The following is a 14,092-nucleotide window of genomic DNA, read 5'->3' on the forward strand; positions in this document are numbered from 1 at the left end:
GCCAGGCGGGCTTGAGGAGTCGAAGGCATGCTCATTCTCCTATCTTCTCTGTTTGTGTTGATCCTGGGTTTATTTTGGGTACATTGCTGGAATCTATTGTCACTTCTGTCGTAATGTTGCATGGCCCTAAAAAGAGTGAGCTTACCCTAAAAGCAACCCCATACAGTCCTCACTGGCTTTCTAAATAGCATGAAGGTTCTAGTTGCCTGAATTTATTTTTACCAATTTGACTTGCCTCACATGGTGACTTTGTAACCTGTCTGGTATAGAAAATAATACTGTATACTATTAGCACACTAACATTTAAGACTTGCTTTCTCAGGGATGCTTTGGTTCTTGACTTTCTGGAACTGAAGTGGACTGTGTTCCCTTCCATTCTTGTTCCCTAGCTTGATAGGATATTGCTAGCTTGATCCTGCTGATTTCTGTTGAGTTGACGAGTTGAATTGCCAGAATAAGTTAGGAAGTGCCCAACCACACCTTTACAACCCCAATGTAGGGACATCTAGAAACATTCTCCTGATCAAAAAATGAATAATCTTTGATACATTTTTTCTGGTATTTTAGTAAAGCTTCATTTGGTTAAACATTCTTTCGCCCCAGTCAGGTCTTGGTTTGCTACAAGAATTTTAATTACTGCAATAGTCAGGCCTCATCTTTTATCAGAAAGATTCTCTAAATGATGAGAAATCGCATAGCTGGAAATGTAGAGGACTCAGTGTCCTTGTGCATGAATTGTGAAAAGGTTATGCAGATACATGAACTTGGAAAGCTAATTTTATTGTTAATTATAAAGCAAAATATTATTGTTTAGTGTGAGGGGAATTGAGTACAGAAAAATGTATGTTATGATCCAATTATGCAGAGCATTAGTGAGACTGCTGTAGTGACAGTACCATTAGGGTACTGGGTACATAGTACAAGCCACCTTATTGAAGGTAGAATGAAAATGTGTTGTAGGGAGTTCAGGGAAGGTTTACTAAGTTAATATCTGGTGTGGGCAGATTTTCTTATAAGCAAAGATGAGACAAGCTAGGCTTGTATTTGCTACAATTTAGAAGAGTAAAGAGGTGAATTGATTGAAGCATTTAAAACCCTGAGGGGTATTGACAAGTTAGATATGGAGAAAATATTTCCTGTAATGCGAAAATCTAGAACTAAGGGTCACTGTCTAAAAATCAGGGGTCACCCATTTAAAACCGAGATTAGGTTTTTTTTTTAATCAATGTTATTAGTCCTTGGAGTTCTCTCTCTGAAATGGTGATGGAAATACCTGAATGTTTTTAAGGTAGAAGTGGGTAGATTCTTGTTAAACAAATGTTTGAAAGGTTATAGGGGATAACAAGGAATGTGAATTTGAAGTTATGATTAGACCAGCCATGATTGTATTGAATAGTAAAACAGATTTGAGGGTCTGAATGGCTGCCTACTGCTCCTGATTCATAAGTTTGTTTGTTAGCACAAAGCATAAAAGTGTAATAGGCTTTGAATAAGTGAAAGATCCAAAAATACAAGATCTGTGACCAAATGAAAGACAACACGGATTAAATGACAAATGATTTTGCAGGTTAAAAGAAGCTAAAGGCAGTAGTGATTTAAGAAGTATCAGAACACAAGGTTTGTCTCGGTGAGATGTGAATGACAGAACAGCAGCTATATGCTAACCTAATAAGGAGGAAGCAAAACAAACTTGGGTGAAAAAACGATACCAGGCTGTGGTTATGATTTAAAATTATTCCACTCAGTGCTGAGTCCAGGCGGCTGCTATTTCTGGTTATAGGGAAATAGCCACATGAAATCTTTAATGTGACTCTTGAGGCAAAATTAAGCACATTGCACATTGCAAATCTCTGACAATCAAAATGAGGCAAATGCAAATTTGGCAGAAGGACACTTTACAGTAGATAGCCAATATCTTCACCTCTAACCTTTTCATGAAATTTCTTCCTATTAGTCAGGAAATTAGGTGGAGAAAATTGACACATAGAACAATTTGGGAGGTCTATCTAAATTTATCTGTGTGAAATGAATTGACTACTACTTTTTCACCACCATTAATTTCTTGAATCCTGAATGGCACTAACTTTAGTTTGTGAACATGGACCTATAAATAAGTGCTCACTTGTGGGCTAGAATTTAGTAGGTTGAGAAATTGCAGGCATGCTAGTTAAGAAGTTAAGCTATCTCATTGATGCAGTGATAAGTGGTATGAGATAAATTGCATTATTGGGAGCAGACAACATTGAAAACTTTCCAAAATGGGATAGAGTTACATTACTTCCCACTGATCTCCAAATCACTGAGAGCACATTCATTGGGAAGAAGTTCTACTCATGAAGTTTTAGGTAGTACAAAGCAATTTGTTGAGTTTTAAATGTATCTGTCTGGGTGGTATAGTTATAAAATTTCTGACTTTATGTGACTTGATACTGTCGGCTGCATTCCAAGTGAAGAGGATAATCATTTCATGCAAGGACATGGTGTAACCACAAATGTCTAATCTACAGATGTAGACAGCTTCAGCTGATATTGGAAAGCTATTCCCTGTTTCATTCTAAAAGTAGTAACCAATATTGAAATGGTAATGAGTAGAAATCATGGGCACCCAGCCATTTCCTCGCCGTGCATAATATTCTTTCAGCTTCCATTTTTCTTGGGGTCACGACATTGCTGGTCAAGCACCTCTATAATTTTCTGTCTGTCCTGTTACATTATCTCACCACTGATTCCTTCCATCTGGTCGTCTTCCTAGAAGTTCCATCGCCACCACTAATTTCACCATATTTTCTCTCTCTCTGCTGATAGAGATGACTTGCTTGTGCAGTCTCTTCTAAGTAATTTTCTTTGATATTGTCACAATCTTCACTGACACCTTCGGGGCCTGGTTGCTGTTTTTGTTTTTTCTTAGTACTCCACACATCCATTTCAGTGTTGACATCTCATTAGTCGCTAGTCATTGTTCTTCTTTTTGATGCTGCCCTAGTTTACTGCATTGAATAATGAGACCAGTGTCTGAACTATCTTACAGATGCTTCCTTTCAATTTCAGCAATGTTTTTCTGTCTCATAGCCCTGCACTGCACTTCTTCCAGTTCCTCCAACCAGAATTAATCTGTGACTTAATTTCCATTCCAATATTTAAAACTTCTGCCAATACAAAGCACAGGTGCTCGAAATGACTCCAAGTATTCATCCATAATTTCAGTACCTCCACTCTGATTGTGTTTCCTCGGTACAAGATGACATTCCATAAATTGTGTCTTTGACCTACTGCTCTTCATACCCTTGTTTTCCATGACTTCTCCAGTCATGTCCTCACCTCCCTGCCTCCACCATCTACGTACATCATTGACCGTGACACTTGTGTCTTACTTGCTCAGTTTGAATACCCATGAAAATCAGAAAGAGGGATGGGTTCAATGCTTGTCCTTGATGTACACTTTTTTGATGGTTCTTCAACATACAGGCTTTCATATATTTCTTCTTTGGAATGACTTTGATGCTAGCAATTACTTTCTTTTTGCCTTTTTTGTACTGTTCTTTATGTCCTTTGACCCTAATTTTTTCCAGCTCTTTAACAGATTCACCTTTTCTCCTGCTGCAAATGTGTTGCTGGTCAAAGCACAGCAGGCCAGGCAGCATCTCAGGAATAGAGAATTCGACGTTTCGAGCATAAGCCCTTCATCAGGGATAAGAGAGAGTAGCCAAGCAGGCTAAGATAAAAGGTAGGGAGGAGGGACTAGGGGGAGTGGCGATGGAGGTGGAATAGGTGGAAGGAGGTCAAGGTGAGGGTGATAGGCCGGAGTGGGGTGGGGGCGGAGAGGTAGGAGATGACCTGGGGGGTGCAGTGAGAGAGGGACTCACTGAAATCCTTGTAGAGGGAGGAAGAGAGCTTCTTCAAGGAAGGCAACTTTACTCACCTTTTCTCCGACTGCATTTTATTTTCCTTATGTTTTCACAACCTTTCTCTTTCGTGATCTTTCTGACACTTGTTCACCAGATTTCCTCAAGTGTGCCACTGAGTTCCGCCATCTTCCATGTGACAATAACCTTAACTTCAATTTGTCTTCCAGGTCTCTGCATGTTCTTTCTGATTTGCTCCTCCACATGTGGATTTTTCAGCTTCCACCATCTGATGTTCTATCTGCCTGCCGCCTCCTCCTCCTCCTCGTCCTCAAACCCCCATCTCCCACCCCCCTGCCCCCTAAACTGCTATTTTGTTTTCCATGCAGCTGCCTCTGTCATCAACACTCAATGTATAGCCTCCATGGTGGGTGGTTAGTGCCTTAGTTGGAAAGTTCTTTGCATTTTCTTTGCTCCCTTGGCATGTTCCTTTCTAAACGTGACATGGTCCAGCTGCATTTCTGCTGTAGATTGAGGTCATTTCTACATTTTTGGTATGAAGTATTTAACATTAGCAGTCAGTACAGATATACAATCCTTTATACGAAATCCTTGGGGCCAGTTTTTTTGGATTTTGGGATTTTTCGGATTTCTGAATAAGTGACATTTTCACAGTGAAATTAAAAAAAACTTACCAAAGAGCAGACCCACATGTGACTAGTACAAGCACTGAGGCACAATTGACACCTGCCAGTGTTGGGACATGCCACCATGTCATAACTGAGTGACATCGGTCAAGTGGGTGTGGAGTTGGGTCACCTGTTTGCATGCCAAACATCCATGTTATACAGAAAAAAACTTTGGATTATAGAGCTTTTCAGATTTCAGATAAAGAATTTTGTGCCTGTACAATACAGCAAACTCCAAGATGGCGACTTAACCTTGTGGAACTTAACCTTGTATCTCTCTTTCTTCTCCCAAATATCTGTTTAAGTGACCTGTCTTCGCTTGGTGCTGTTTGAATTGTTATCCATCTGTTCCAGAATTATTCTTTCTCCTCTAGTCTGCAAGTGCTCTCTAGTATATGACAGCTACATTCCAGATCCAGCCCCCGTCAATCCCTGTAACCCCTTATTGACAACCCTCCCACCACCCCCTCCCCTGCATTTGCCATGGCTAGTCCACCTAGCCTACGTATCTCTGGACGCAATGAGCAATTTGGCATGGTCAATCCATCTGACCTGCACATCTTTTGACTGTAGGATGAAACGCACAAACACAGGAAGAATGTCACAGTGGAGTTTGCACAATCACCTGAGGATGGAACCAAACTTGGGTTCCTGTGTCTGTGTGGGTTCCTCCAGGTGCTCCAGTTTTCCCCCACAATGGAAAGATGTGTAGGTTAGATGATTTAGCCTTGGGAAATGCAGGGTTACAGGATCGAGTAGGGAGGCTGGTCTAGGTGAGAAGCTTGATGGGCTAAATGGCCTGCTTCCACACTGTATGGATTTTCTGATTCTATTGTGTCCAGCAACGGCTTCTGCTTAATGGTTTCTGTAAGCATGTGAAGGATCTACCTTAAAATAATTTAGAACCAGCTCTTGAGTGAAGAAGTTGCTCTCATATTTATAATCTTAGTTCTCTGTGAATTCTGTGGAAGTCGTATTTGGTTAAAAACATTAACTTAGTTTCTCTCTCCACAGATGCTGTCAGACCTGTTGAATTTTCCTTGCACTCTGTTCTTATTTCTGACATTGTCTACCAAGAATTCTGTTTAGTGTTACCATAGTCCTCTGTCACTGCTGTAAATCTTTAGAGAATAAAGAAAGAAAATTGAAGGACAAAAAGTCTCTTCCTTCCCCAAATCAGTAACAATTGATAACATTAATATTCCTCTGCAATGCAGGCATCTAATTACATAACAAAAGCAATTTTGCCCATTAAATCTACATAGTGTTTCTTCACGTGGAAACATCCAAGGAAAGCATAGATTGTAAATTTGCATTGTCTTTGAGTGCATATATAATACACTTTTTTGCACAGCAAACAAAGAATATGAATAGACATGACACATCTGCAAAGTGGCGTGAATTATATTAAAATCTGGGCATGTAGAATTGATTCTACGTGAGAAAAATCTGAGGACTTGAAAATGAAAATTCTAGATGAACTAAAACGTTATTACAAATGCATTTCAGTAGGTCAAGGTTTAGCCCATTTTCCTTAGCAGCTTAAATGAAACTCCAAACAAATTGCTCCATGCTTTAATCTGTCGTCTGGGTAAAGTAAGCACCTCAGCCAGTTTAGATGAGAAATCCCAATACTGTGAAAGTGATTACATTTATGTAAATTTCATCTATCCACTGCTAATCCTTTTGTATTTGCTTCTCTGCTGGTACTGTTTAGGAACACATGACTTGGAAGTAGACTATTTGGCCTTTCAGAGCTGCTGTGCTTTTTCAGTAAAGTCATGGCTGATCATTTTGTCATCACAGTTCAACTTTCCAGTCTGCCCCCATTAACAGTCATCTTCCTTGCCTATTAGCAATCTATCTAGCTCAACCTTGAATAAATTCAGTGACCTAACATCAACTAAGGAAGAGAATTCCATACACTAATGATCCTCAGAGACAACTTCACCTCATATCATACAGCTCTTTCCCTGTTTTGGTGCTAATCCCCCAAAGCCCGTCTCTCCCACAAATCTTTGAGCCACATAATCATCTGGCTAAAGATGTTTAACCTACACCAATGTTTTGTGGCTCAAATAATAACCCAAAAGTTTTGTAATTCTGCTTTACAACGTAGCCCTCAACTATTACTAATCCTTAAAAAGAATCTCTTGACCTCTTTGTTGTTGTTATCGAAAAAAATCTGTTGAAATTTGGATCCTCCATCTCCCACTGCAAGTCCCTTTCCAGCACAGAGCTCATTTTCTGATATCAAGAACGTTGGATGCTGAAAATCTGAAACAAAAAGAGAAATTACTGGAGAAACTCAGCAGTTCAGGCAGCATCTGTGGAGCGAAAGCAGAACTAATGTTCGAGTTCAGTGACCATTCAGTCTTGCTGATTTTTTTCCAGCAATTGCTGAGTTCCTGAAACCTGGCACCAAACAGATTGCACAGCTTCTGGAACCAACTACAGAGACTGAGTTTGTCCCAATCTATTTAGATTCATGGACCTGGAATTGACAAGATACAACAGTTTCAAAAGTTTTCCCTCTTGCCATCAACTGCCCGCGCCCACCCCCAAGCAAAAAACGGTCATGTTCTCTACTGTATTTCATTTGGTGAATACCTTTCTTATTTTACATTTTGTTACAATTGAAACAGTATCTGAGCTCAGCTCCATACATCCCCCTCATCATTTGTAATTGTTTCACGCCGTTATCTTTAAGCAGAATTGGTTGTGCTTTTCAGGGTTGAATTGGATTGACCTTGAGTCCATAATGAAATGAGAGGAACAAACAGGAATATATGCAACTTAAAACCATTTTATTTCAATATTTTAGTCCTCACTTCCAAAAATTAAGTTTTGATTAACATTCAGATACCTTGCTTCATCAGTTATACACCCTCGCCTCCAGTAAGAAATTAGCAACTGGATGAAAGTTGAGGCAATGCAATATAATGTAGGCTCATTCACAAGGAACATGAGTTAACTGTTTGGGCATATTCCAGCATTGTGCTAGATCTTGGCTGATGTATGTCTCGGCTGAAAATGTGTTGCTGGAAAAGCGCAGCAGGTCAAGCAGCATCCAAGGAACAGGAGATTCGACGTTTCGAATCTCCTGTTCCTTGGATGCTGCCTGACCTGCTGCACTTTTCCAGCAACACGTTTTCAGCTCTGATCTCCAGCATCTGCAGTCCTCACTTTCTCCCTGATGTATGTCTCGGTTTCACTAATCCACCTTTTCTCCATATCTTGATATCCGAGTCAGCTTGAAAATGCTTACCTCACCTTCTGTCAATGTGATAATGCAGAGGTTATGATAATTAAATAACAATGTAAGATAACAGTGCATATTCCATCATGTCAAATTATGAAGTGAAATTAGAAACATCTGGTTATTCATGAGGTGCATCTTTTGCTGAGTACAGTGGTTCAAGAAGCCAGCTCATCACCCACTTTGAGGGCAATTAGGGATAGACATAAGTTGCTGGACTTGCCTGTGACTTACACCTCCACACAAAAATATTTCTAAAATGCTGAAAAATAGACTTTCTTGGATGTTCTACAAAAGCAGTCTGTCTACAAAGTAGTGACACTTTAGACTGCACTCCTGTGTGTAAACCAAAATTGGTGGCCAACAGATCTCCCCTTTCAAACCTGGTTTTCCACTATGGAGGGAGAGCACCAGGTCACCATGTTGCAGGACACCTCAACTAATGATGGAACTTGAAACCTGCATGCTGCTGAAGTGTTTTTTCTGGGATATTCAAAATGAATGACTACGTGATAATATTTTAAGTGCAGATCGCATTGTTATTTACTCAGCAATTCTGTGAAATGAAGTGGTGTGGCACAATTTCATCTGTGGGCTGCACTGAATGCTTACTGCACAAAGTCTGTCTCTTTGAGGTGAAATTTGACTTCCTTTTCCTATTCTGGAAAGGAAAGACATCCTCCAGATTAATATTTTGAACAATTAATGTGTTTAATCTCCCCATTCTCAGACTTCAGACAGACATGCAAGGTTATAACTGGAGTGTGACCTGAGATGGATTCTACATTACAACTTCAAACATTTTTCAGCTTCAAAACATGCATCATTCCCAATAAATTTATTAATCTGCACTTTGGGAATATGGTATCATTCTAAGATGTTGTCTTACTAGGACCTATATTCGAAAAATGAAAAACCCAGATGTTGGCAATGTTACTGCGTTTTATTTGATACCATCTGCTACCTATTTGGATCCATTATTTTTCCTACCTTTACAGAAAACTGAATGTCACTACCTTATCCTTGACTGTTATTTGTCTGTAAATTATTTTTGGAAAATCATCATCTTTGCGTAACAAATTCCACACATTTTTAATGGCCCTTTCCAAGAAGCAAAATTGGCACTGCCTTTTCTCTAATCTTAATATGCTGGTAAATATTTATCCTCTTTCCCCTAGGTTTCTAAGCTGCCATTTCTTTTTTATTTTAGCAACCAGCAGCACTTATCTTTTCCTCACCAGATACCCAGTTTCAACTGAGCACTTTCCAAGAGTTGCTTAGATAGGGACTCAGTATATGCAAGGTACAGCTATTTTTCATTTCCTACCCTTACTCCACAGAGTCATCCATTTTAGTTATTGGCTTGCTTTGCTGTTAGATCAGCTCTTTTAGGTAGAATCAGTGTTTTTAATAATCTTGTCCATGTTGCAAACCATTTAGGGTTTCATAAATTGTTATTCAGCCTTAGTTCTAATTTTCTGCTGAAAAACAATGGTCCAATGGCTTTGATTTGAAATTCCAGTTAACCCCCCCCGCCCCAAAAAAATGGATAAAATATGGTGACAAGATCCAAATCCACCATCCGTAGTGGGGTTACAACTGCATCAGGTCCAGAACATGTAAAGATTTCTATCACAGAGTTTAGATAACATTTGGAATCTTGAATTAACTATTCTGCACTTCTATCAAAGGTAACATTCACTTGACTATATCCTCTGCCATCTGTCCAGGATACTTAGTGTTTTACATGTAATTTCCTTTGGGTCTTTTGAACAATCTGTCCCCTCCCTGATTATATTTAAGCTTGACTGTTTTGCTTCTAGTCAGGTCAACAAGTTGAATTTTGAACTGACTGTTTTCTACAACTTTTCGCAATCTTCTAGTGTATTATCCATAAGCAAACAACGAACATTTATTTTTGTGCCGTTTTCGTCAACGTGTCCTGAAGCACTGCTTTTCTGGTGCTAGACTAGAGTAGAGAACTGTAAATTCCATGACAACAGCAGTATATGTAGCAACCAAAATGAAATATTCCTGTTTAGTTGAATGTAGACATAGAGTTACTTATAGCATGTAGTAAATTATTCTTCTATTACGTTTTTGCTTGTTGTATATATTTAAATGTGCTGAAAGAGATCAGAGAAAAAACCCCTCGATCATTGACAACTTATTGTGGAGCAATCTTTAATTTTCATAATATCCAGGTGACAAAAGGGCAATGTCTTTTTTAAAAGAAACAGATACAGGTACCTACAGTGAAATATATTCTGATGTGGAATATCTGTATATCAAGAACTTAATGAGAAACTGCTAGTGTGGGTTTAAGTGGAGAGGAACCTTGATTTCCAAACTTTCAGGCTTCCTTTGGAGTTAGGGTAGTGTGTGGCAGTTTTTTGTATTGGTTTCAGAAAGATTTTTGACGAAGTTTCACATAAAAGACTTCTAATTTGGAAAGGCCACAAGAATCCATAATAAATTGAGCAAATATAAACTGTAGATCAGAAATCATGAATGACAAGCATGTAATGGAGTTTAAATAGGCACACAGTTCAGAAGGCACCAGAAATTAGTGGTAGACACTACACGCAGAGCATATGGTAAATTAATTTTGAGAAGTAAATAAAGTGCTGGGATGTTTATCTGGACAAGTAGGACATAGGCTTTCAGCAATTAATGCTTTTTAATACGAAGACCTGAACTAGGAGTATTATGTTCGATTTTGGCTACTACATCACAATGTTTTCTGTGTGTTGGACTGAGGAACAATAACAAAAATATTTTCTGCGCGTATGCCAATTATAATAGGAGCAAAGGGTGGTAAAGAGTTGCAGTCTATGTATGTGGCATGGCAGCCATAATGTGGAACCATTGTGGAATGAGAGTTGGGGGGAGAATACGCATCTGTCTTTGGAAAGAGAACATCTCAATCCAGCACCAACTGTTGCCAAACTGATGAAATAGAAGACCAGAAAAATGCAGTAGAGAAGGAGCTTGGAAACGAGAGATGTGGCAAGAAGCATTAACCAAGCTTTTCCATGCATCTTGGAGAAAGTGATGAATGCAGATGATGGAGATCAGAGCCAAAAAATGTGCTGAAAAAGCACAGCTGGTAAGGCAGCATCCAAGGAGCAGGAGAGTCGACATTTAGAGCACATTGCTGATAAAGAGCTTATGTTCAAAATGTCAACTCTCCTGCTTCTCAGATGCTGCCTGATCGGCTCTTGTTTTTCCGGACCACACATTTTGACTTTTCCATGTACCTTGTCTAAGATGAAGGGTACAAGAACTTTCTAAATTTTTGCCAAAACTAATGACTTCATGGAGTTGGACTTTTGCAGACTTAGTTATTTGACCTTTCTAAGATTATACTACTTAGTGGTTAAGAACACTTTTTGTCGTTTTCACTTTTAGTCCCTACTACAGCTGCCAGCACTCCAGATGCTGTTGACAAGTACCTTGAAACACCTGGTGATGAGAATGAGCATGCTTACTTCCAGAAGGCAAAAGAGAGGTTGGAAGCCAAACATAGAGAGCGCATGTCAAAGGTTAGTTTATTTTGACTTGTTCTATTCTGTTTTGATTTTTACATTTGTAGTTTGGATTAATAACAGTTTTACTGGTCCTATATCATATCAGTTGACCTATCTCATCAGTATTGCAACTGATCTTAGTACCAATGTATTGTTCAACCTCAAGCAAATAAACCACAAAAGTAGTCCAGTTTGCTTGTGTGACTGTATTGAAGCCACTTCTCTGGAATTTTTTTTTTCTATTTTGAGAAATAAAATCATGATCTGGGGTTTTAACTTACTAATCTGTCTTTAGATAATGCGGGAATGGGAAGAAGCTGAACGTCAAGCTAAAAATCTGCCTAAAGCTGATAAAAAGGCTGTCATTCAGGTAATGTGAATGTTTTAGGGAGTTTATGTATTGATCCTTTGTTTTTTATTTCAGGTGGAAAGACAGCACTGTGTGTTTAGCATTATTACTGTTTTGAAAAGGAAGGAAATGCATGACCAGTTTTAAAACTTTACATCATTGAAATTTATTCTGCATCTGTGTGTTCCAGCATTTTACATTGGCACGGCACTGTTATTCCTTTGTACACTAGAGCTTGTCTGAACTGTTAGTACAGTTCACGAACATTGTCTTTTAAGTTAAAAATTGGAAGTTTGTACCACCTATTTTAATGGGAAAAATTGTTGATCTTTAAGCGTTTCCAAGAGATGGTGGAATCACTGGAGCAGGAAGCAGCAAGTGAAAGACAGCAGTTGGTAGAGACCCACATGGCAAGGGTGGAGGCCATGCTGAATGACAGACGTCGTATTGCATTGGAAAATTACCTTGCTGCACTCCAGGCGGATCCACCCCGGGTAAGTGCACAGCTTGATCAAATACAAAAAATTGCCCATTTAGAGTTTGCCCATCACTTAGTGGAAACAATGCAGGGCACTGTTAATTCACGTTGAAGTTTTGGCTTACAATTTGTATTTCACTTTGGAGTTCTTTTATACCAAAAAAACATAATTTTATATTGCAAAAGGGTTTTCTTGTTGACATTAGTTGTTCTATTTTCTCCTAACTGGTTTGCTGTATTTAAGATAGTGTTGATATTCAGTTGTATGTTCACAGATCCATGAGCTACTCCCTGTAGTATGCTGTTTTCTTGGCCTCATTCCAGGTGTCCTATGAGAATGTTGCCAAACAGAGGCTAGGCGTTCTGCCCAAAGGAAGAAGGAGGTCCCATTATCTTGGGCCTTGTTCATTGATTTCCTATTTGGCAATGCATGGTGCCATTTCTGCATGCTACAGATAAGGTCTCTTGCTCATTCATCCAGTGAAAGATGCTAAGATACTGGTGCAAAAGGGTAGGAATTGGTCCTTTTTAGTTTTTTTTAAAAGAAAACCTGTTCAGGTAATTTTATTTTTTGCCTGGTTCTTAGTTGTTACAATGTTCGAGAAATTCAATGCCTGAGTTCTCACACAGCTGCCAGTGGCTTATTGGACCAGCATGTTTGTCCCTCAGGCAAAGGATAGAAGTTGTATGCTCAACAATGTGAAGTGTGCATTCCTGAAGCCTTTATCTGCTTCCGAACAAGGGGTGGTGAGAGTGAAATAAATCCTTAGCACCTGCTATGTGCCTGGTAGACAGATTGGTGTAGGGCACTGAAGTTTAAAAAGCTTTCTGAAATCTTATTTCATGTCCTAAGTTAACAGACGGTAAAATATCTGGGTTAAACAGAACAATGGTTTTATTGATAAGCTTAAGATGTGCAAAACATTTTACATTGCTATCATGGGATTTTTAGCTTTCATTCATCTTCAAATTTGTGCAATGTTTTCTGCAAACAGTAACGGTACTGCAATAGTTTTCTTGTTTCTTTCTAGCCCCGGCATGTCCTCAATGCACTCAAGAAGTATATTCGTGCTGAACAGAAGGACAGACAGCACACACTGAAACATTTTGAGCATGTCCGCATGGTCGACCCCAAGAAGGCAGCTCAGATCAAATCACAAGTAAGATCCTCATCAAATGAGCACTGCTCACATTGCACCTCACATTTGCATTCTGTTTATGATCAAATTAAAGTCCAAACCAGGATGCGCAAGTTTGTACCTTGTGCCCCATTTAATTTCACGATTTAGAGCCAAAAACAGTTACTCCCACATTATCCCAACCAGACTGTAATTGCAAAGATTGATTCAGTTAAGGCTTTAAATCTCAATTTAATTGTACTTTGCTCTTTGAAACCCTTCATCTCATCCCTATATCAGTTCAATCTGCTGAAAACCTTGTGCTCTGAAGACGGCCACTTAATGAACCCCACCAACTTCTCTACCTCACCCAGTTCTCTTGTTTGTGAATCAGGGATGGTGGCAGCAGCACTGGAGTAGGGACTTGAGCATGTCAATACCTGACTATATGCAAGTTCAGTGAAATTTTATACCTTAATAATTCATGGTAACTTGAACACAAATATACAAACAGCAGTGAACTTTGGAATTTTGTTTGTACTTTGTTTGTTTGTAAGACTTCACAGCAAAAAATGCTTGCACAAGTTAGCAACAAGCTGTGAAAATGTGTCCTTTCTTGCTTTTTGTAAGCTCTTGCATCTTTAAATCAGCAATAATAATTAAACCTATTGGAATAGATTCTGGTAACTTCTGTGTGTTTTGGAAGCATAGACAATGAAAGAGCTTGTTGTAAATATGAAGGTGAGAAAGAGTAAAACCATGGGAAGATTTGAAAACAAGGATAAGAATTTTAAAAATAGAGATGTTGCTTGACAGGAGGCTGGTGT

At 39.0% G+C, this 14,092-nt stretch overlaps 1 protein-coding gene across 4 annotated transcripts in view; it reads left to right on the plus strand.

Annotated features, from left to right (window-relative positions):
* appa (amyloid beta (A4) precursor protein a) overlaps positions 1-14,092 on the plus strand; it is a 178,665-nt gene that overhangs the window by 142,289 nt on the left and 22,284 nt on the right. For all 4 annotated transcript variants that reach the window (XM_060833843.1, XM_060833841.1, XM_060833842.1 and 1 more), the window contains 4 exons: positions 11,202-11,335; positions 11,616-11,690; positions 12,005-12,163; positions 13,179-13,307. In XM_060833843.1, coding sequence (XP_060689826.1) covers positions 11,202-11,335; positions 11,616-11,690; positions 12,005-12,163; positions 13,179-13,307 — 497 coding nt within the window. The remainder of the gene's footprint in view (positions 1-11,201; positions 11,336-11,615; positions 11,691-12,004; positions 12,164-13,178; positions 13,308-14,092) is intronic.

The sequence above is a fragment of the Hemiscyllium ocellatum genome, chromosome 12 (assembly GCF_020745735.1).
Source record: "Hemiscyllium ocellatum isolate sHemOce1 chromosome 12, sHemOce1.pat.X.cur, whole genome shotgun sequence".
Taxonomy (NCBI): domain Eukaryota; kingdom Metazoa; phylum Chordata; class Chondrichthyes; order Orectolobiformes; family Hemiscylliidae; genus Hemiscyllium; species Hemiscyllium ocellatum.